This window comes from Schistocerca serialis, chromosome 9 (assembly GCF_023864345.2).
Source record: "Schistocerca serialis cubense isolate TAMUIC-IGC-003099 chromosome 9, iqSchSeri2.2, whole genome shotgun sequence".
NCBI lineage: Eukaryota > Metazoa > Arthropoda > Insecta > Orthoptera > Acrididae > Schistocerca > Schistocerca serialis.
In genome coordinates, this window is record NC_064646.1 from 81,833,501 (window position 1) to 81,857,675 (window position 24,175).

At 43.7% G+C, this 24,175-nt stretch overlaps 1 protein-coding gene across 1 annotated transcript in view; it reads left to right on the forward strand.

The window, feature by feature from the left end:
• Window positions 1-596: 596 nt before the first annotated feature.
• LOC126419381 (U-reduvitoxin-Pr21-like) overlaps window positions 597-24,175 on the forward strand; it is a 43,676-nt gene continuing 20,097 nt past the window's right edge. Inside the window, exons 1-4 of the mRNA XM_050086569.1 lie at window positions 597-669; window positions 6,001-6,105; window positions 10,622-10,726; window positions 19,942-20,046. Of these exons, the coding sequence (XP_049942526.1) occupies window positions 597-669; window positions 6,001-6,105; window positions 10,622-10,726; window positions 19,942-20,046 (388 nt within the window). The remainder of the gene's footprint in view (window positions 670-6,000; window positions 6,106-10,621; window positions 10,727-19,941; window positions 20,047-24,175) is intronic.

Sequence of the window (24,175 nt, forward strand, 5' to 3'; positions counted from 1 at the left end):
TATGTTTCTTCAGCTTTGTGTAACGTCTGATTATCTTATAGTTTATCGTTAGCTTTATTTTCATCATGACTACCCTCTATGTGCTAGTTTAAGACAGGTATCACAGCCGCGGGGAATGTGACATTTACTACGAAATTCTTTAATTGTCCGTCGAAATTCAATTTGTGTATCATCTAATTCTTTTTTATGCCTTCCTATATAGATGTTTACGGTACAAAGCTTAAGTGGGACCGAGTATAAGTTGCTGTTGCTGTAGACGTTTTCCTGTGAACATTATCGTATTCTAGTTTCCAGAAATGTCATTCCGTCTCTCACATTTTATTAATCATCCAGTTTCCCGGTACTAGTCATTTGTCGCTGAGGAAACACTATACGTCGTTCGACCGTCCTAGAGAAACACGCTTCTTTTCAAATATGTGCGTTATCTCGACAGGTGGTCCGATAGGGAGCCACGTCGTTAGTTTACTGTGTAAGTGGTTCCCCTCTTCCCGTAACGGTAGAAACCAAAATATTAGTGGTGGGGACAAGAAGAACATAAAAGGAATGGCGGGCCGTTGCTAGGCAGACACTGTTCGGGACCACCCTTTGCACCAGACATGAAGGTCGCAGTAGCACTAGCTACCACTCTCCTGCTCGTCTCCATAGCGACGAGAGCGCTAGCGGATGGAGGTCAGTCTTGTAGTTTTCCTTCTCTAAGAAACTTGCAGTCACTTGATTTTTCTAGTTTTCAGTCTAGTAGCTGTTCTTCTATACGCTATTTCGATTGCTCCCTAAGTGTCTAGGGGGAACGCATATTAGTTTATCGTTGTAAAGCAGAGTAATTTTGAGATTTCACGACAAGTGGTTTTAAGCTTCCTACATGGGTACTGCCATTATCTGTCACATGCTACGCCCTTCTTCAAAACGATACTGTCGCTATTGACGCGGGGAATCTTCACTAGACGCTTTTTCCCCACGCAGCACAAGTAACTCTGTAAATTCCGACAGACTTTATGGTTTTTGTCCACTAAAACTTGTATTACCAAACAGAACCATGTGCCAAAGTTTATAGCTGATTCACATCCAGTGAGGATTAATGAGGATGTTCTCCCCACAACCATAGAAGGTGGGCATCATATGTGCTCTTGACGCTCCCTTTTAAGCCTCTGGGGCAAGTGTTTGAATAGGCTGTAGTTAGCTGTTATATACAGTGACTGCTTCTAATGTTTTAAAGTAACTGAAGTCAGGAGAAAATCATTTATGGTGATAACTTAAATCAAAAGATCTGTTATTTTTAAAATATCATCTTCTGTTTTCCTGAGTGGTAACGATAGAGATTTTTCCTTACTGAAATGAGAAATGTACAATACATTTACCAAGCTGCTACAACAGCAATTACAGTGGATAAATAGAGTTCTGTACCTATGTCAGTGTACACACAGTTCGTTTCACTATGTACTGTATACCAGATTTTACCGAAAAAGGTGCCACAATCGTTCAAGATACTTTACCTAGACACTCACGAGTGTTGTATCTCCGATTGAGTGCTGGAAGCGGGTAGTAAAGCATGAAATTCTTCCTTCCACGATTAAGAATTCAAGATGTTGTTTCACAGGTCATCGGTCCGAATCCCACCATTTGGCAACCGTTTTCAGAAAGTGATGAGTGTCTAAGGATGGCCGTTTGAAAGTGTACTCTAGCCCGCATCAATCTAATACTCATTTCCCGTACGTAAATTTTAAGACCTCTCTATTTCCACTACTTGATGGACACTCGGTGGTTGACAATGTTCCTCCTTAAAGTGTGCTGCCACCCTCTGGCTATCGCTGGATGTGTGTCGCAACAAACTGAGAAAGGTCTCGAGTCTGTGAAGTGTTCCTGGACACAAGATGAGATTTTAAACATGGCTGAAACAGCAACTGTTGAAATTCTTCACGGTAAATGATAACAGCCAAACAGTTTCAGGATAAAGATTTATTAAAATTCTTGACCACGGTTTCGGTATATCTGAATATACCTTCATCAGAAGTAAAATACACTCAAATCACATCCTGCAGTGCAGATACATAAAACAATTGTGCTGTGTTCGCATCAACCCTCTGTCCACAATTTTGTTGTATAAATGGAGATGATGTTTTGACTACTGACGACGCCTTTGGCACAATTGTTTTATGTATCTCCACTGTAGGATGTGATTTTAGTGTATTTTACTTCTGATGAAAGTATATTTTGATATACCGAAACCGTGGTCAAGAATTTTAATAAATCTTTATCCTGCAACTGGTTGGCTGTTATCATTTACCGTGAACACCAGATGACATGCCGGAATAGACCCCCATCGGGATTTCCGAAAGGCGACTGCCAAGGGGGAAGTGACCATGAGAAAAAGACTGAATAACAAACGAATAGATAATCTTCTACGAGTCGATGCGTAGAATGTCAGAAGCTTGAACGTAGTAGGGAAGCTAGCAAATCTGAAAAGGGAAATGCAAAGGCACATTGTAGGTATAGTAGGGGTCAGTGAAGTGAAATTGAAAGAAGATAAGGATTTCTGGTCAGATGAGTATAGGGTAATATCAACAGCAGCGGAAAATTTTATAACTGGAGTGGGATTCGTTATGAATAGCAATGTAGGGCAGAGAGTGTGTTACTGTGAACTCTTCAGTAACAAGGCTGACCTTATCAGAATCGACAGCAGACCACCAACGATAACTATTGTTCTGGTATACATGCTGACGTCGCAAGCTAAAGATGAAGAGACAGAGAAAGCATATGAGGATATTGAATGGGTAGTACAGTACGAAAAAGGAGATGAAAAATCTAATAGTCATGGGGAACTGGAATGTAGTTATACGGGAAGGAGTAGAAGAAACGGTTACAGGGGAATAGGGGCTTGGGACAAGCAATGAAAGAGGAACAAGACTAATTGAATTGTAATAAATTTCAGCTAGTAATAGGAATACTCTATTGAAGAATACTTGGAAAATGCCGGGTGATACGCGAAGATTTCAGCTAGATTACATCATGGTCTGACAGAGATTCCGGAATCATACACTGGACTGTAAGGCGTACCCAGGAACAGATACAGGCTCAGACACAACGCAGTAGTAATGAACAGTAGCTTGAAGTTTAAAAGCTTAGCCAGGAAGAATCAATGCGCAAAGAAGTGGCATACGGAAGTACTAAGGAACGAATAGATGCGCTTGAAGTTCTCGAAGGCTATAGGTACAGCAGTAAGGAGTTGCTCAGTAGGCAGGCATCTCTAAAAAAAGAGTGCAAGACAAGGATAAAGTCTTTCGCTTCTACTGTTCAATCTGTACATCGAAGAAGCCGTGATGGAAAAAAAAGAAAGGTTCAAGAGTGAGTTTAAAATCAAGGACAAAGGATATCAATGATACGATTCGCTGATGACATTGCTATCCTCAGTGAAAGTGAAGAAGAATTACATGATATACTGAATGGAATGAACAATTTAATAAGTACTGAATATGGCTTGAGAATAAATCGAAGAGAGACGAAAGAAATGAGAAGCAGCATAAATGTGAACAACGAGAAATTTAACATCACGATTGATGGTCAGGAAGTAGTCGAAGTTAAGGAATTATGCTACCTGGGCATCAAAATAACCAATGGCAGGTGGAGCAAGAAGGACATCAAAAGCAAACTAGCACTGGCAAGAAGGCCATTCCTCGACAAGAGAAGTCTACTGGTATCAAACATAGGCCGTAAAATGAGGATGAAACTTCGCAGAATGTAAGTTTGGAGCACAGCATAGTGTGGTAGTGAAACATGAACTGTGGGGAAACAGGTACAGAAAAGAATCGAAGCATTTGAGATGTGCTGGTACAGACGAATGTGGAAAATTAGGTGGATGGGTAAGGTAAAGAATGAGAAGGTTCTGCGCAGAATCGGAGAGGAAAGGAATAAGTAGAAAACACTGACAAGGAGAAGGGACAAGACGATAGGACATCACGTAAGACGTCAGGGAATAAGTTCCATGGTACCAGAGGTGCTGAGAAGGTCAAAAATTGTAGAGGAAGTCAGAGACTGGAGTACATCCAGCAAATAATAGTAAGTGCTACTCTGAGATGAAGAGGATGCCACAGGAAAGGAATGCTTGGCGGACCGAATCAAACCAGTAAGAAGACAGATGATTAAAAAAATTAACACCAAATATTTACACTCCTGGAAATGGAAAAAAGAACACATTGACACCGGTGTGTCAGACCCACCATACTTGCTCCGGACACTGCGAGAGGGCTGTACAAGCAATGATCACACGCACGGCACAGCGGACACACCAGGAACCGCGGTGTTGGCCGTCGAATGGCGCTAGCTGCGCAGCATTTGTGCACCGCCGCCGTCAGTGTCAGCCAGTTTGCCGTGGCATACGGAGCTCCATCGCAGTCTTTAACACTGGTAGCATGCCGCGACAGCGTGGACGTGAACCGTATTTGCAGTTGACGGACTTTGAGCGAGGGCGTATAGTGGGCATGCGGGAGGCCAGGTGGACGTACCGCCGAATTGCTCAACACGTGGGGCGTGAGGTCTCCACAGTACATCGATGTTGTCACCAGTGGTCGGCGGAAGGTGCACGTGCCCGTCGACCTGGGACCGGACCGCAGCGACGTACGGATGCACGCCAAGACCGTAGGATCCTACGCAGTGCCATAGGGGACCGCACCGCCACTTCCCAGCAAATTAGGGTCGCTGTTGCTCCTGGGGTATCGGCGAGGACCATTCGCAACTGTCTCCATGAAGTTGGGCTACGGTCCCGCACACCGTTAGGCCGTCTTCCGCTCACGCCGCAACATCGTGCAGCCCGCCTCCAGTGGTGTCGCGACAGGCGTGAATGAAGGGACGAATGGAGACGTGTCGTCTTCAGCGATGACAGTCGCTTCTGCCTTGGTGTCAATGATGGTCGTATGCGTGTTTAGCGCTGTGCAGGTGAGCGCCACAATCAGGACTGCATACGACCGAGGCACACAGGGCCAACACCCGGCATCATGGTGTGGCGAGCGATCTCCTACACTGGCCGTACACCACTGGTGATCGTCGAGGGGACACTGAATAGTGCACAGTACATCCAAACCGTCATCGAACCCATCGTTCTACCATTCCTAGACCGGCAAGGGAACTTGCTGTTCCAACAGAACAATGCACGTCCGCATGTATCCCGTGCCACCCAACGTGCTCTAGAAGGTGTACGTCAACTACCCCGGCCAGCGAGATCTCCGGATCTGTCCCCCATTGAGCATGTTTGGGACTGGATGAAGCGTCGTCTCACGCGGTCTGCACGTCCAGCACGAACGCTGGTCCAACTGAGGCGCCAGGTGGAAATGGCATGGCAGGCCGTTCCACAGGACTACATCCAGCATCTCTACGATCGTCTCCATGGGAGAATAGCAGCCTGCATTGCTGCGAAAGGTGGATATACACTGTACTAGTGCCGACATTGTGCATGCTCTGTTGCCTGTGTCTATGTGCCTGTGGATCTGTCAGTGTGATCATGTGATGTATCTGACCCCAGGAATGTGTCAATAAAGTTTTCCCTTCCTGGGACAATGAATTCACGGTGTTCTTATTTCAATTTCCAGGAGTGTATATATACAAATAATGGCGATTAACGAAGAAAATCTTCAATATATTTCAACAGAGGAAAACACCCAACTCTTGGTTGCAAGGAATAAAGAAAGACCTCGGTGAACTTGGACTTACAGAAATGGACGCAATGAATAGGGACAAGTACAGAAAGGCAGTAACTGAATTCGATGTTTTTCGGGAGGCTCCAAAACCGAAGACCAATAAGAAACTAATAACTGAACGTCTGGCAAAAATGGCAGCAGGCAGAAGAGCAGCCCGAGAGAAGAGAAAGAAAAAAGTGAACATGAAATAGAATTTGTAACGCGGTCCTTAGCTGGCCAATTCGTGCAAATAAATAAATAATGTTAAAAAATGCAATGTCCCAGCACACTTTACCGTGTCCACTGTAAATACTAACAACACTTTCTCATGTTACAGAGTGTAATCCCGGCGACACGAAGAAGGATGACTGCAACTCGTGCATCTGTGCGAAGGGCGGCGTCTGGGCGTGCACACAGATGGCCTGCCCCAAAGTACAGGACGGTGAGTAACGTCACTGTACTCGCACTGTCATAGTTCAATACCACTTCCCGCCACTTGCGCTCCGAGTCATAATCTTGTATCTCACACTTTTAAATAGCAACAACACAGCACCAACACACTACGTCAATTTATACCAGTTATGTAGTTCCATGGGAGTTGTCATAGGTAGATGATATGGTGTTTGCATGTGTGTGGTTCTGCCACTTTTACGCTGCAGTCCTTTGGCGGTAACGGGAGGCATAGCAACACATACGCAAACAGCATACTCAATGCTCATATAACTTGCGCGAAAATAACCAGCTAACATATTCGACGACCGTCGGTGTTTCGGCAGATGAGTATCTACCTCCTACATGTCTACCATTGTAAAATAAGAAAAAAAAAAAAAAAGAAAAGCGAGGGACCGCTATACATGGTAATGGTCAGACAAGGGAAACCAGTGACCAGTGACGATGTTTGTGGGTTTCGGGAAAATAACACACACAGTACACAATTAAAAATGGATTTATCAATAGTGATACCCATTAATGACAGGTAATCAAGCAGCGCAAACTGCTCCGTCTGAAAGTTTGACCAGAGAAAAAGCGAGAGTTCAGGCAGAATTTGAGCAATAGCCTCTCTATCCACACGTATTACGCTGAAGAGACAAAGAAACTGGTACACCTGCCTAATATCGTGCATGCAGAAGTGCCGCAAAACACGTGGAATGGACTCGACTGATGTCTGAAGTAGTGCTGGAGGGAATTGACACCATAAATCCTGCAGGGCTGTCCATAAATCCGGAAGAGTACGAGGGGGTGGAGATGTCTTTTGAACAGCACGTTGCAAGGCATCCCACATACACTCAATAATGTTCATGTCTAGGAGTGTGGTGGGCAGCGGAAGTGTTTAAACTCAGAGGAGTTTTCCTGGAGCAACTGTGTAGCAATTCTGGATGTGTAGGGTGTGTCATTGTCTTGCTGGAATTGCCCAAGTCCGTCGGAATGAGCAATGGACATGAATCGATGCAGGTGATCAGACAGGATGCTTACGTACGCATCACTTGTTACAATCGTATGCAGACGTATCAGGAGTCCCATATCATTCCAATTGCACACGGCCGACACTACCACAGAGCCTCCACCAGCTTGAACAATCCCCTGCTGACATGCATGTTTCATGGATTCATGGGGTTGTCTTCATACCCTTAGGGTCTACACGTCCATCCGCTAGATACAATTTGAAACGAAACTCGTCCAACGAGGCAATATGGTTGCAGCCATCAACAATCCAATTTCGGTGTTGACGGGCCCAGACAGGCGTAAAGCTTTGTGTCGTGCAAAGGCTCATCAAGAGTACAGGAGTGCGCCTTGGCTCCGAAAGCCAATAACGATTATGTTTCGGTGAATGGTTCGCACGCTGATACTTGTTGATTGCCCAGCACTGAAATCTGCAGCAATTTGAGGAAGGGTTGCACTTCCGTCAGGTTGAACGATTGTCTTCAGTAGTCGTTGGTCCCGTTCTTGCAGGATCCTTTTCCAGCCATAGCGATGTAGGAGATTTGATGTTTTACAGATTCCTCATATTCTCGGTACACTCGTGAAATGGTCATATAGGTAAATCCCCACTTCATCGCTACCTCGGAGATGTTGTGTCCCATCGCAAAAGTGCCAACTATAACACAACGTTCAAACTCACTTAATTCTTATTAACCTACCACTGTAGTAGCAGTAACCGATCTAACATAAGCGCTAGACACTTGTTGTCTTATATAGGCGTTGCCGACCGCTGCGCCGTATTTTTCCTGTTTACATCTCTCTGTATTTGAATTCGCATTCCTCTACCAATTTCTTTGTGTATAAAAGGGTATGTGTGTAGGACTTTCCCACATCTCCTCCTAAACCACTAGACCGATTTCAGCTTAACTTGGTACACATGACACTTATTGTTTGGAAAGAACCACCAGACAGAAAGTAAGAGATCAGGCTGAATTTAAGCTATTTGCCTCTGCATCCACACGTACTATAAGAGTGGACTTATGTCTATTCCACATCTCCTCATATACCATTGGATAGATTTCAACCGAAATTGGTACACATGCCACTCACTATCTGGAAAGAATCATTGTGGAATTAAGAACCACCTACCTACCAAAGATGTGGGAATAAACGTGAAAAACAAGCGTAACTCATGACGCGCAAATAACCTGACTACAGTCGTCCAGTAGCATTTAGTGACTCACAACAAGCTGTACACAATTTCAGGCCTGTTGTTGTTGTGGTCTTCAGTCCAGAGACTGGTTTGATGCGGCTTTCCATGCTACTCTATCCTGTGCAAATCTCTTCATCTTCCAGTACCTAATGCTACCTACATCCTTCTGAATCTGCTTAGTGTATTCCTCTCTTGGTCTCCCTCTACAATTTTTACCCCCTACGCTGCCCTCCAGTACTAAATTGGTGATCCCTTGATGACCCAGAAAATGTTCTACCAACCGAACCCTTCTTCTGGTCAAGTTGCGCACAAATTTCTCTTCTCCCCAATTCTATTCAATACCTCCTCATTAGTTATGTGATCTACTCATCTAATCTTCAGCATTCTTCTGTAGCACCACATTTCAAAAGCTTCTATTCTTTTCTTGTCTAAACTATTTATCGTTCTCGTTTAACTTCCATACATGGAAACACTCCATACAAATACAATCCTGGAAATGGAAAAAAGAACACATTGACACCGGAGTGTCAGACCCACCATACTTGCTCCGGACACTGCGAGAGGGCTGTACAAGCAATGATCACACGCACGGCACAGCGGACACACCAGGAACCGCGGTGTTGGCCGTCGAATTGCGCTAGCTGCGCAGCATTTGTGCACCGCCGCCGTCAGTGTCAGCCAGTTTGCCGTGGCATACGGAGCTCCATCGCAGTCTTTAACACTGGTAGCATGCCGCGACAGCGTGGACATGAACCGTATTTGCAGTTGACGGACTTTGAGCGAGGGCGTATAGTGGGCATGCGGGAGGCCGGGTGGACGTACCGCCGAATTGCTCAACACGTGGGGCGTGAGGTCTCCACAGTACATCGATGTTGTCACCAGTGGTCGGCGGAAGGTGCACGTGCCCGTCGACCTGGGACCGGACCGCAGCGACGCACGGATGCACGCCAAGACCGTAGGATCCTACGCAGTGCCATAGGGGACCGCACCGCCACTTCCCAGCAAATTAGGGTCGCTGTTGCTCCTGGGGTATCGGCGAGGACCATTCGCAACTGTCTCCATGAAGTTGGGCTACGGTCCCGCACACCGTTAGGCCGTCTTCCGCTCACGCCGCAACATCGTGCAGCCCGCCTCCAGTGGTGTCGCGACAGGCGTGAATGAAGGGACGAATGGAGACGTGTCGTCTTCAGCGATGACAGTCGCTTCTGCCTTGGTGTCAATGATGGTCGTATGCGTGTTTAGCGCTGTGCAGGTGAGCGCCACAATCAGGACTGCATACGACCGAGGCACACAGGGCCAACACCCGGCATCATGGTGTGGCGAGCGATCTCCTACACTGGCCGTACACCACTGGTGATCGTCGAGGGGACACTGAATAGTGCACAGTACATCCAAACCGTCATCGAACCCATCGTTCTACCATTCCTAGACCGGCAAGGGAACTTGCTGTTCCAACAGAACAATGCACGTCCGCATGTATCCCGTGCCACCCAACGTGCTCTAGAAGGTGTACGTCAACTACCCCGGCCAGCGAGATCTCCGGATCTGTCCCCCATTGAGCATGTTTGGGACTGGATGAAGCGTCGTCTCACGCGGTCTGCACGTCCAGCACGAACGCTGGTCCAACTGAGGCGCCAGGTGGAAATGGCATGGCAGGCCGTTCCACAGGACTACATCCAGCATCTCTACGATCGTCTCCATGGGAGAATAGCAGCCTGCATTGCTGCGAAAGGTGGATATACACTGTACTAGTGCCGACATTGTGCATGCTCTGTTGCCTGTGTCTATGTGCCTGTGGATCTGTCAGTGTGATCATGTGATGTATCTGACCCCAGGAATGTGTCAATAAAGTTTTCCCTTCCTGGGACAATGAATTCACGGTGTTCTTATTTCAATTTCCAGGAGTGTATATATACAAATAATGGCGATTAACGAAGAAAATCTTCAATATATTTCAACAGAGGAAAACACCCAACTCTTGGTTGCAAGGAATAAAGAAAGACCTCGGTGAACTTGGACTTACAGAAATGGACGCAATGAATAGGGACAAGTACAGAAAGGCAGTAACTGAATTCGATGTTTTTCGGGAGGCTCCAAAACCGAAGACCAATAAGAAACTAATAACTGAACGTCTGGCAAAAATGGCAGCAGGCAGAAGAGCAGCCCGAGAGAAGAGAAAGAAAAAAGTGAACATGAAATAGAATTTGTAACGCGGTCCTTAGCTGGCCAATTCGTGCAAATAAATAAATAATGTTAAAAAATGCAATGTCCCAGCACACTTTACCGTGTCCACTGTAAATACTAACAACACTTTCTCATGTTACAGAGTGTAATCCCGGCGACACGAAGAAGGATGACTGCAACTCGTGCATCTGTGCGAAGGGCGGCGTCTGGGCGTGCACACAGATGGCCTGCCCCAAAGTACAGGACGGTGAGTAACGTCACTGTACTCGCACTGTCATAGTTCAATACCACTTCCCGCCACTTGCGCTCCGAGTCATAATCTTGTATCTCACACTTTTAAATAGCAACATCACAGCACCAACGCACTACGTCAATTTATACCAGTTATGTAGTTCCATGGGAGTTGTCATAGGTAGATGATATGGTGTTTGCATGTGTGTGGTTCTGCCACTTTTACGCTGCAGTCCTTTGGCGGTAACGGGAGGCATAGCAACACATACGCAAACAGCATACTCAATGCTCATATAACTTGCGCGAAAATAACCAGCTAACATATTCGACGACCGTCGGTGTTTCGGCAGATGAGTATCTACCTCCTACATGTCTACCATTGTAAAATAAGAAAAAAAAAAAAAAGAAAAGCGAGGGACCGCTATACATGGTAATGGTCAGACAAGGGAAACCAGTGACCAGTGACGATGTTTGTGGGTTTCGGGAAAATAACACACACAGTACACAATTAAAAATGGATTTATCAATAGTGATACCCATTAATGACAGGTAATCAAGCAGCGCAAACTGCTCCGTCTGAAAGTTTGACCAGAGAAAAAGCGAGAGTTCAGGCAGAATTTGAGCAATAGCCTCTCTATCCACACGTATTACGCTGAAGAGACAAAGAAACTGGTACACCTGCCTAATATCGTGCATGCAGAAGTGCCGCAAAACACGTGGAATGGACTCGACTGATGTCTGAAGTAGTGCTGGAGGGAATTGACACCATAAATCCTGCAGGGCTGTCCATAAATCCGGAAGAGTACGAGGGGGTGGAGATGTCTTTTGAACAGCACGTTGCAAGGCATCCCACATACACTCAATAATGTTCATGTCTAGGAGTGTGGTGGGCAGCGGAAGTGTTTAAACTCAGAGGAGTTTTCCTGGAGCAACTGTGTAGCAATTCTGGATGTGTAGGGTGTGCCATTGTCTTGCTGGAATTGCCCAAGTCCGTCGGAATGAGCAATGGACATGAATCGATGCAGGTGATCAGACAGGATGCTTACGTACGCATCACTTGTTACAATCGTATGCAGACGTATCAGGAGTCCCATATCATTCCAATTGCACACGGCCGACACTACCACAGAGCCTCCACCAGCTTGAACAATCCCCTGCTGACATGCATGTTTCATGGATTCATGGGGTTGTCTTCATACCCTTAGGGTCTACACGTCCATCCGCTAGATACAATTTGAAACGAAACTCGTCCAACGAGGCAATATGGTTGCAGCCATCAACAATCCAATTTCGGTGTTGACGGGCCCAGACAGGCGTAAAGCTTTGTGTCGTGCAAAGGCTCATCAAGAGTACAGGAGTGCGCCTTGGCTCCGAAAGCCAATAACGATTATGTTTCGGTGAATGGTTCGCACGCTGATACTTGTTGATTGCCCAGCACTGAAATCTGCAGCAATTTGAGGAAGGGTTGCACTTCCGTCAGGTTGAACGATTGTCTTCAGTAGTCGTTGGTCCCGTTCTTGCAGGATCCTTTTCCAGCCATAGCGATGTAGGAGATTTGATGTTTTACAGATTCCTCATATTCTCGGTACACTCGTGAAATGGTCATATAGGTAAATCCCCACTTCATCGCTACCTCGGAGATGTTGTGTCCCATCGCAAAAGTGCCAACTATAACACAACGTTCAAACTCACTTAATTCTTATTAACCTACCACTGTAGTAGCAGTAACCGATCTAACATAAGCGCTAGACACTTGTAGTCTTATATAGGCGTTGCCGACCGCTGCGCCGTATTTTTCCTGTTTACATCTCTCTGTATTTGAATTCGCATTCCTCTACCAATTTCTTTGTGTATAAAAGGGTATGTGTGTAGGACTTTCCCACATCTCCTCCTAAACCACTAGACCGATTTCAGCTTAACTTGGTACACATGACACTTATTGTTTGGAAAGAACCACCAGACAGAAAGTAAGAGATCAGGCTGAATTTAAGCTATTTGCCTCTGCATCCACACGTACTATAAGAGTGGACTTATGTCTATTCCACATCTCCTCATATACCATTGGATAGATTTCAACCGAAATTGGTACACATGCCACTCACTATCTGGAAAGAATCATTGTGGAATTAAGAACCACCTACCTACCAAAGATGTGGGAATAAACGTGAAAAACAAGCGTAACTCATGACGCGCAAATAACCTGACTACAGTCGTCCAGTAGCATTTAGTGACTCACAACAAGCTGTACACAATTTCAGGCCTGTTGTTGTTGTGGTCTTCAGTCCAGAGACTGGTTTGATGCGGCTTTCCATGCTACTCTATCCTGTGCAAATCTCTTCATCTTCCAGTACCTAATGCTACCTACATCCTTCTGAATCTGCTTAGTGTATTCCTCTCTTGGTCTCCCTCTACAATTTTTACCCCCTACGCTGCCCTCCAGTACTAAATTGGTGATCCCTTGATGACCCAGAAAATGTTCTACCAACCGAACCCTTCTTCTGGTCAAGTTGCGCACAAATTTCTCTTCTCCCCAATTCTATTCAATACCTCCTCATTAGTTATGTGATCTACCCATCTAATCTTCAGCATTCTTCTGTAGCACCACATTTCAAAAGCTTCTATTCTTTTCTTGTCTAAACTATTTATCGTTCTCGTTTAACTTCCATACATGGAAACACTCCATACAAATACAATCCTGGAAATGGAAAAAAGAACACATTGACACCGGAGTGTCAGACCCACCATACTTGCTCCGGACACTGCGAGAGGGCTGTACAAGCAATGATCACACGCACGGCACAGCGGACACAACAGGAACCGCGGTGTTGGCCGTCGAATGGCGCTAGCTGCGCAGCATTTGTGCACCGCCGCCGTCAGTGTCAGCCAGTTAGCCGTGGCATACGGAGCTCCATCGCAGTCTTTAACACTGGTAGCATGCCGCGACAGCGTGGACGTGAACCGTATGTGCAGTTGACGGACTTTGAGCGAGGGCGTATAGTGGGCATGCGGGAGGCCGGGTGGACGTACCGCCGAATTGCTCAACACGTGGGGCGTGAAGTCTCCACAGTAAATCGATGTTGTCGCCAGTGGTCGGCGGAAGCTGCACGTGCCCGTCGACCTGGGACCGGACATCAGCGACGCACGGATACACGCCAAGACCGTAGGATCCTACGCAGTGCCGTAGGGGACCGCACCGCCACTTCCCAGCAAATTAGGGACACTGTTGCTCCTGGGGTATCGGCGAGGACCATTCGCAACTGTCTCCATGAAGCTGGGCTACGGTCCCGCACACCGTTAGGCCGTCTTCCGCTCACGCCCCAACATCGTGCAGCCCGCCTCCAGTGGTGTCGTGACAGGCGTGAATGGAGGGACGAATGGAGACGTGTCGTTTTCAGCGATGAGAGTCGCTTCTGCCTTGGTGCCAATGATGGTCGTATGCGTGTTTGGCGCCGTGCAGGTGAGCGCCACAATCAGGACTGCATACGACCGAGGCACACAGGGCCAACACCCGGCATCATGGTGTGGGGAGCGATCTCCTACACTGGCCGTACACCACTGGTGATCGTCGAGGGGACACTGAATAGTGCACGGTACATCCAAACCGCCATCGAACCCATCGTTCGACCATTCCTAGACCGGCAAGGGAACTTGCTGTTCCAACAGGACAATGCACGTCCGCATATATCCCGTGCCACCCAACGTGCTCTAGAAGGTGTAAGTCAACTACCCTGGCCAGCAAGATCTCCGGATCTGTCCCCCATTGAGCATGTTTGGGACTGGATGAAGCGTCGTCTCACGCGGTCTGCACGTCCAGCACGAACGCTGGTCCAACTGAGGCGCCAGGTGGAAATGGCATGGCAAGCCGTTCCACAGGACTACATCCAGCATCTCTACGATCGTCTCCATGGGAGAATAGCAGCCTGCATTGCTGCGAAAGGTGGATATACACTGTACTAGTGCCGAGATTGTGCATGCTCTGTTGCCTGTGTCTATGTGCCTGTGGTTCTGTCAGTGTGATCATGTGATGTATCTGACCCCAGGAATGTGTCAATAAAGTTTCCCCTTCCTGGGACAATGAATTCACGGTGTTCTTATTTCAGTTTCCAGGAGTGTACTATCAGAAACGACTACCTGACACTTAAATCTATACTCGATGTTAACAAATTTCTCTTCTTCAGAAACGCTTTCCTTGCCATTGCCACTCTACATTTTATATCCTCTCTACTTCGACCATCATCAGTTATTTTGCTCCCCAAATAGCACAACTCCTTTACTGCTATAAGTGTCTCAATTCTTAATCCAATACCCTCAGCATCAACCGACTTAATTCGACTACATTCCATTATCCTCGTTTTGCTTTTGTTGATGTTCATCTTATATCATCCTTTCAAGACACTATCCATTTCGTTCAACTGCTCTTCCAAGTCCTTTACTGTATCTGACAGAATTACAATGTCATCGGCGAACCTCAAAGTTTTTATTTCTTCTCCATGGATTTTAACACCTACTCCGAATTTTTCTTTTGTTTCCTTCACTGCTTGCTCAATATACAGATTGAATAACATCGGGGAGAGGCTATAACCCTGTCTCACTCCCTAAATAGCAAAACTCGTTTACTACTTTAAGTGTCTCATTTCCTAATCTAAATCCCTCAGCATCACCCGATTTAATTCGACTACATTCCGTTGTCCTCGTTTTCCTTTTGTTGATGTTCATGTTATACCCTCCTTTCAAGACACTGTCCATTCCGTTCAAATGCTTTTCCAGGTCCTTTGCTGCCTCTGACAGAATTACAGTATCATCGGCGAACCTCAAACTTTTTATTTCTTCTCCATGGATTTTAATACCTACTCCGAATTGTTCTTTTGTTTCCTTTTCTGCTTGCTCAATATACAGATTGAATAACATCGGAGATAGGCTACAACCTTGTCTCACTCCCTTCCCAACCACTGCTTCCCTTTCATGCCCCTCGAGTCTTGAAACGGCCATCTGGTTTCTGTACAAATTATAAACATCCTTTCGCTCCCTGTATTTTACCCCTGCCACCTTCAGAATTTGAAAGAGAGTATTAAAGCCAACATTGTCAAAAGCTTTCTCTAAGTCTAAAAATGTTAGAAACGTAGGTTTGCCGTTCCTTAATTTGTCTTCTAAGATAAGTCTTAGGGTCAGTATTGCCTCGCGTGTTCCCGGATTTCTACGGAATACAAACTGATCCTCCCCGAGGTCGGCTTCTACCAGTTTCTCCATTCGTCTGTAAAGAATCCGTGTTGGTATTTTGTAGTCGTGAATTATTAAACCGATAGTTCGGTAATTTTCACATCTGTCACACCTGCTTTCTTTGGGATTGGAATTATTATATTCTTCTTGAAGTCTGAGGGTATTTCACCTGTCTCATGCATCTTGCTCACCAGATGGTAGAGTTTTGTCTGGGCTGGCTCTCCCAAGGCTATTAGTAGTTCTAATGGAGTGTTGTCTACTCCCAGGGCCTTATTTCGACTTAAGTCTTTAGTGCCGTGTCAAATTCTTCACGCAGTATCATATCTCCCGTTTCATGTTCATCTAAGTCCTGTTCTATTTCCATAATATTGTCCTCAAGTACATCGACCTTGTATAGACCCTCTCTATACTCCTTCCACCTTTCTGCTTTCCCTTCTTTGCTTAGAAATGGGTTACCATCTGAGCTCTTGATATTGATACAAGTGGTTATCTTTTCTCCAATGGACTCTTTAATTTTCCTGTAGGCAGTATCTAGCCTTCTCCTAGTTATACATGCCTTGTATTTGTCTTCTAGACATTTCTTCTCAGCTGTTTTGTACTTCATGTCAATCTTATTCTATAGATGTCTATCTTTCACTTATTGCATTTGCTCCTTTGCCCTCATTCTCCTTTTGTCAATTCAGATAAATGTCTTTCTGTTATCCAACGATTTCTACTGGGCCTTCTCTTGTTACCTATGTGATCCACTGCGCTGTCTGTATTTCACCTGTCAAAGCTACCCATTCGTCTTCTGTTGCATTCATTTCCTCTGCTTCAGTCCATCGTTGCCCAATGCTGGCTTTGAGACTCTCAACAACCTCTCGATCCTTCAGTCTATCCAGATTACACCTCCTTAAGTTCCTCACGTTTGCAACTTCTTCAGTTCTAATTTGCATTTCATAACCAATAAATTATGATCGGAGTGTATATCTACCAGTGAAAAACTCTTACAGTTTAAAATGCGGTCTCGAAATCTCTGCCTCAAGTTACGTAATCAGGTCTGAAAGCTTCCAGCTTGCCTCATTTTCTTCCATGTATACGAGCTCCTTTCATGATCCTTAAAGTAAATGTTAATGATGGTTAAATTATGCACTGAGAAGAATTCTATCAGGCGGCTTTCTCTTTGAGTACTTTCCCGTACTACGTTTCTCCTACTATTTTTCTTTATCTTCTTTTTCCTAGTATCGAATTCCAGTCACCAATTACAAATTTCGTCTGAATAACGTATGAATAACTTATTTGTCTAATAATAAAGTCTTTCTATTTCGTCAATACCTGCGGAGCTAGTTGGCGTACAAACTTGTACTACTGTGGTGTTTTTGGCTTTGGTTCTATCTTGGCTACGATAATGTGTGCACTACGGTGTTATTAGTAGCTTATACACATTCCTATTTTCTTATTCATTAATAGGCCTTCTCCTGCATTGCCCTATTTGATTTTGTAGATAATTCTGTACTGTCCTAAACAGAAGTCACGCTCTTCCCGCCTTCGCACTTAACTAATTCCCACTATATGTAACTTGAACTTAGCCAGTTCAGTTTTTAAATTCTCACTCTAAAAGGGTCTAATCTTATGTATCGATCGAAAAACACACCTCAACGCATTTTCTCAGAATTCGACCAACCTTTTGGAAATGCTACCTGCTCAAGGCAAAACGCCACCCCATGACTCAATCGATTCACAGCTGGTCGATAGCGCGATGCACGTCTGATCTGTCTCCCACTATATTCCTTTTGGTGAAAGGCAACTTGAAGGTCGCCTACTCAGGTGACAAAGTGCCAGTAGACGTAGTCCTTCGAACAAAGGTAGGAAGTACCCTTTCACCCTGAGTCGCATGCTGACAACTGAACTACTGAAGATACAAAACACTTAATTTTTCTTCTTAAAAACGGCCTGTCACAATGTATTATCATCCTTCGTCTTGACCACCATCTCAAGGAAGAGAAGACAGCCATCTTTTCTACCAAAGTAATGAAGCGAACATTCAGGTGGCTTAAATTGAGACGTTTTAATAATTTTGTTGCATAAGGATCCACAACCATGATAAACTTTTTGAAATAAATAAGTTTCCTACATCGGCTGTTTCCAATTCACAAATCTTTATTTTTATTTTATGTACCACAACGTTTCTGCTGTGTAGCTATTCCCAAGAAACTGAATACATATCAACCAAAGACGTAAGTACAAATCAACCATAGTTTGCAGTGACCAGAATGAAGAGTAAAACAGAATAAAAAGAGCACTTATAGATGTTCTACAACTTTATGCGAATTCACACTGTCATTTGACCAAAATAACAAAAGTGTCGTCAACATTGAAAGTATCGTCAACGTTTCTAAAAAGCAAGGTGGTTTCAGTGTCTGCAAGCTCCTAGAAATCTTCCATAATGAATTGGCAGCAACAGGTGAAAAAGTACTCTCCATGGCAATTTCATCGGTCTGCTCACAAAACTGGACGTGGAACGGAAAACAACTATAAAATCAATACACCTCGAAACAAGTTATTTCACTTAACAACGAACCTAACTTTAGCTATAACAAATCCGACAGAAGAACGCGATTGAAGAGAGGACAGGTCAAAACTTACTAAAATATGTCACCCTCCTCAAATACAATTTCTCAAATCGATGTATGAAATCTGCAGAACGTACGTGCTGACCAACTTGTGGAGGCAGTAGACAAGCAAGATGTTTTACTGAACGGTAGGATGGAGTACCTGTGTTACCAATCTCACTGTCGTATATCAGACCTACACTAGCCCATAATAACTGTATTATTTCGACACATATAACCTGATTTTTGTAAGGCATCGCTCTTCCACCCAAAATTCTGTATTCTCTTGTATTGTGCAAACCTCCCGTTGATTTAGTATTACTTTACCTAATTATTTAGGAAAGGCATCGCTCGCGCTAACAAACGGGGTAGGGCACAGCCTACAGTTACTTATTCCAGGAACGTACCTGTAGTAAACTCCAACAAAATTTGTGATATATTGTGTTAGTTAGTGAGGATATTTCAGATACTAACATGAAGTTCAAGTGCACTGCATTGTTGGTTAAGATTACCGATACGCTCCTATGAACTTCCATTCATGTTCACGTAGTTAATAACAAATTTTACCACTCCTTCCTGAGTAACTTACTGCTTTAATTATTTCCTTTTAGTGAAATAAGAGAAACACTTTTGTGGGTGACAGCCACATTTAACGAAGGTCAGACTTGATATGGCAGGATGCATTACGAAAATACGGAGAATCACTTCAGTTTATTCCGACGCTAATAATCCTGCATATCTCGCATTCCTACACTGATACGCTGTTTTCATAAATAAATCATTTATACATGGCCCCACGACCAGCTAAAGAATGTATAAATTACCACTGCAATACATACCCACAAGATCATCTTCAGCAGAAACTTCCGAGCACTTAAATTTCCCAATAAAAGTTCACCTGACAACTTCATATTTGTCTTAAGGCACAGAACTCCCAGGAAAGCAATCCTGATTTCTTATGAAAAACGTGATTATCGTTCTAAAATATTTATGATGATAGTTACTGTACATCTGAGAGTTAACAAGTCAGCTGATTTTGTGATGAGGAACTAGCGTAAGACGCGTAATTTTCTAAAATGAGTAATTCACGTGCAAATAACAGCAGTTTTGATGTACATCATTTACGTTCCAGGAGGTGGTGGACTAACTTTATGAATTAGGAGTGCCAAATATATTTTGTTCCTTTTTCCGGTTTGTAGATGTCTGGCTTTTCTAGGGGAATTATTTCTTAACAGTACCTCGGATTCTTTTCCGAAATAGTTCTAAGTGCACAAAATATTAAACATCTTGAGAACGTTTCAATAAATTGAAACAGAAATTGTAGTTCCTAAATTTATATGTCTCGGGTAATCGACCAGACAGTTTATGACAGTTATACAACAACCCCAAACGTGTACAATATCCACACTTTCAAATGTTTCAGCATGTACTCCGGGCGAAAGGAAGAAGATTGACTGCAACTGGTGCACTTGTGTAAAAGGTGCAGGCTGGGCATGCACCAAGATAGCTTGTCCCACAGTCAAGGAAGGTGAGTAACAGCCGAAATCTCCTCTCTCTCACAAATGCCCTACCATATGTTTGTTTCACAGTGAAAAATCATAGTAGGGTTCCTCTTTTCAATCGTCACACGAATACAAAGATGCCAGATATTGACATAACTGATCGAGGAGTAGGAAATGTGAGGTGTCAGCTGAGTTGTTTAGCATACCTCTACGATGCTACAGATACTATACGTGATGACCTACGGAAATGGGAAGCTCCACATAGGATCACGTAAACTTAAGGGGACATTGTATGTCCTATGCCGCCAATGGTAAATTATCGAATTTTGTTACCCATTATCTTGGAAACATTTTAAGACACCAACTTACAATTTTCCGTAATTATTGAATGCACCTTTCTAGGTACACGAACTAGAATTATTACTAAAATTGTATTGTGGGGCATTTTATACTTTTTCTTTTTCAAATACTAAATTTTTTGACAGAATTTTGTAAATAAATGAACATAAAAACAAAACAACTCAGGATATTTTAATTATTCTAGGTTCATATGTGTTGAATCTCACACTTGGCACGCTGTGAAGATTTCTTGTCTCTACCATCAGTACTTTTTTAGAAAACGGATCATTTATTGCAAGAAATGTAGTTCAGGGATATTGAAGTTAAAAACTTTTTAAATCTTAAATCCTTATACAGACTTACATTTCTGCGTCTTTTATGCACTAGAATTGCCCTGGCCCATAGTCTGTGTCTTCTTCAGTGTCCCAATAACCCAGTGCTTGCCCCTCCTTCTCTTTTTTGGTTCTTTTGTCATTTGCTGAGCAGCTAACTCTGCTTCACCTACACGAAGCTCATCCAGTTCCCGCAGTCCTTTAGCTGTGTTCTGTCCAAATCTTACCCCTAACTTCTCCAGAACCTTGAGCCTTGCATAGTTCCCACCATCAAATGTTATTACAGCATCGGACACTCCTAACTTAATATTTATGTGTAAATTGGTGCAGGGTGCCAGAAAATTCAACTTACCTATCTTAACACGAAGTCTTTGGAGGTGGAGACAAAGCATGACATGGCTTTTCATCGGTTGATATTCGATGAAAGAAAAACTCACAAATCTGTTACACGAAAATTTGCATTTCTTGAAGTTATTTTTAAGCTTAGTCATTTTATTTACGTATAAAAAGCAATAGAAGTTAGCTTACTACAAAAACAGCCTATAATCTACTTTCAACGAAAATTAGTATCAGAAACAAAGGACTGATTTGTTTATTCGTAATTGCAACTTCTGTGACGTAGCAGTAGGCTCAAAGTAAAGCAATTCACAGCCTTCTATACTGCGTAGTTCCCAAAATATGAGTGCTCAACTGTGGCAGTATTTGCATAGCTGCGAAATTTGACAATCACGCGTCAACGTTCAAAATATTATTTGAAGGTCTCACAATTGTCTGATTTTAATGTATTATATACCAAAATGTTCAGGAAAGTCCAAAGTACATTATGGAGTAGAAAATAGAAAATTTCAACGAATTTCACGAACAACGTTACCTTAAAAGAAACAAGATCGAGCAATGGATAACGTCTCTTTAAGTAAAAATTACTAGGGATGGCCAATTAATCATGAAAGTAGGGATCACACGGACATATTAATGAACGAAGTCATCACACTACAAGAAGATACTACTGGTCACAAAAAAGATTTAGTTTATGGCCAAAAGACACCAAAAAGATGATGTATCTACTGATCATGGAAACATTTAACAAATGGAGATAGGATTGCAAACATGAACTATAGCCTTCCACAGGTTGGCGGTTACATAAAATGACCGTATAAAACTACATCGTGAATTTGGTCAGTGATTGTGGAAAAAGATTAATGATTTAAAGAAAGATCATCGGATGTGTTAGATGACGATCAGTTTGGCTTTATGAAAGTTAAAGACACAAGAGAAGCGGTTATGATGTTGTGGTTGACAATGAAAGCAAGACTAAAGAAAAACCAGGACACATTCATACGATCTGTAAACCTGGAAAAAGCGTTCGACAATGTCAAATGGTGCAAGATGTTCACAATTCTGAAAAAAATAGGAGTAGGCTATAGGGAAAGAGGGGTAATATACAATATGTACAAGAACTTAGAGGGAACAATAAGAATGGAAGACCAAGATCGAGGTACCAAGACTAAAAAGGATGTAATTCTGGTATGTAGTCTTTCACCGCTATAGTTCAATCTGTACATAAAAAAACCAACGACAGAAATAAAAGTTCAAGAGTGGAATTAAAAGCCAAGTTGAAAAGATATCAGTGGTAATATTGGTACCGTCAGTGAAAGCATGGAATGAACAGTCCAGCGAATATAGAATACGGACTGAAACGAAAGTAATGAGAAGTAGCTGAAATGAGAACAGCAAGAAACTTAACAATAGGACTGGTGATCACGAAGTAGAAGAAGTTAAGGAATTCTACTACTCAGGCAGCAAATTAACACATGACGGCCGGAGCAAGGGGGAAATAAGAAGCAGACTAGCACTGGCAAAAAGGGCATTCCTGGCCAAGAGAAGTCTACTATTATCAAATATGGTTCCTAATCTAACGAAGAAATATCTGAGAATGTACGTTTGGAGCATAGTATTGCGTGATAGTGAATCATGGACGTGGGAAAACCGGAACAGAAGGGAAACGAAACTTTGAAGTGTGGTGCTACAAAAGAATGTTGAAAATTAAGTCCATTGATAAGATATACAACGAGGAAGTTCTGCGCAGAATCGGCGAGTAAAGGAAGACATGGGAAGCATCGACATCTGTTAGGACATCATTAAATAAGTTCAGTGATACTAGAGGGAAGTGCAGAGGGTAAAAATTGTAGAGGAAGATAGAGATTGGAATACATCCAGCCAGTAACTGAGGATGTACGTTGCAAGTTCTACTCTGAGATGGAAAGAATGGCACAGGAGAGGAATTTGTGACAGACTGGATCAAATCAATCAGAAAATTGAAAAAAAACCTAGAAAAGCATGAAAGAACATCACTAGTCTGGCCTAAGCGCATGATGGATACAATTAGCTTGTTGTTAACATTAAAGCAGTAAAACGACACTGTGATGCAAATTAACTGACTCTACGCATGTCTCACCTCGGTAGTTGTAACGACGGCTCATGCTTATTACTCTTTAACTGTGCGAGTGTCGAAGACGTCTGCGGTAGTGGCTGAAAACTCTACGTCCGGTTCGGCCTCTGTAGTCTTCTCCAAGTTGGAGACATGTCCCTCTGCAGCTCTCCGCAACGACAAAGTATCTTCCACAGCTGCCTCGAAACAATTGTGTTCTATACGCCATTCCTGAAGCAAGCGTGTTCTAACTTTAGCTGGTGCTGCCAGCATCCAAATGTCGCCGACCAGCTGCGACAGACCTGGGCTGGTTAGCATAAATATTCCTGTCCAGAGCCTGCACACAAACATGAACTGATCGACTCTCAAGCCACACAGTGACTGTCATTATAAAGTGCACAAGTCCCTGCTCTAACGTCTGACCAGTCATTTATTAGTTTCAGTGAACACAAGAAAATATTTATGCACGTGAGTCATTAACAACTTTATACTGAGTAGAGCTGGATCGTAATCATCATTCTCACAGACAGGTTCATTCTTACACACAAAAACTAGTAATTGGGAGTAAACAATTATATTACAAACTTATTATGTCTCCTTGGCCTCTTGGAAGTGAGAAACTGATATCTTGGCTGCTTGGCCTTTAAACTGCTGATTATCAATGACATAACAGTAAGTTATTACAGATATATCTTGGCTCCATGGCCTCTTAAAAGTGAAGAAATGGATTATTCGTATTCCTTGGCCTTTTAACAACGAACAACTAAATCAATAAAGAATCCGCACGTCCAGTGCGGATGTGCGGATGTCCACCAGGCTCGAACTCTTACGGGAATAGGAGAAATGCCGCGACTAAAGTGGATAATGGACAACGGGCGCCACATTCGTAATGTATGGATACATTGAGAATTTGGATCTGACGGGAAGCGTACTAGGGTAGACCGTGCAGTCGCGCTGGCTGCTATGCCCGGATGGCACAATGATCAGCGCATCTGCCTAGTAAACAGGAGATCCGGGTTCGAAATGCAGTCTGGCACAAGCTTTCAACTTTGCCCA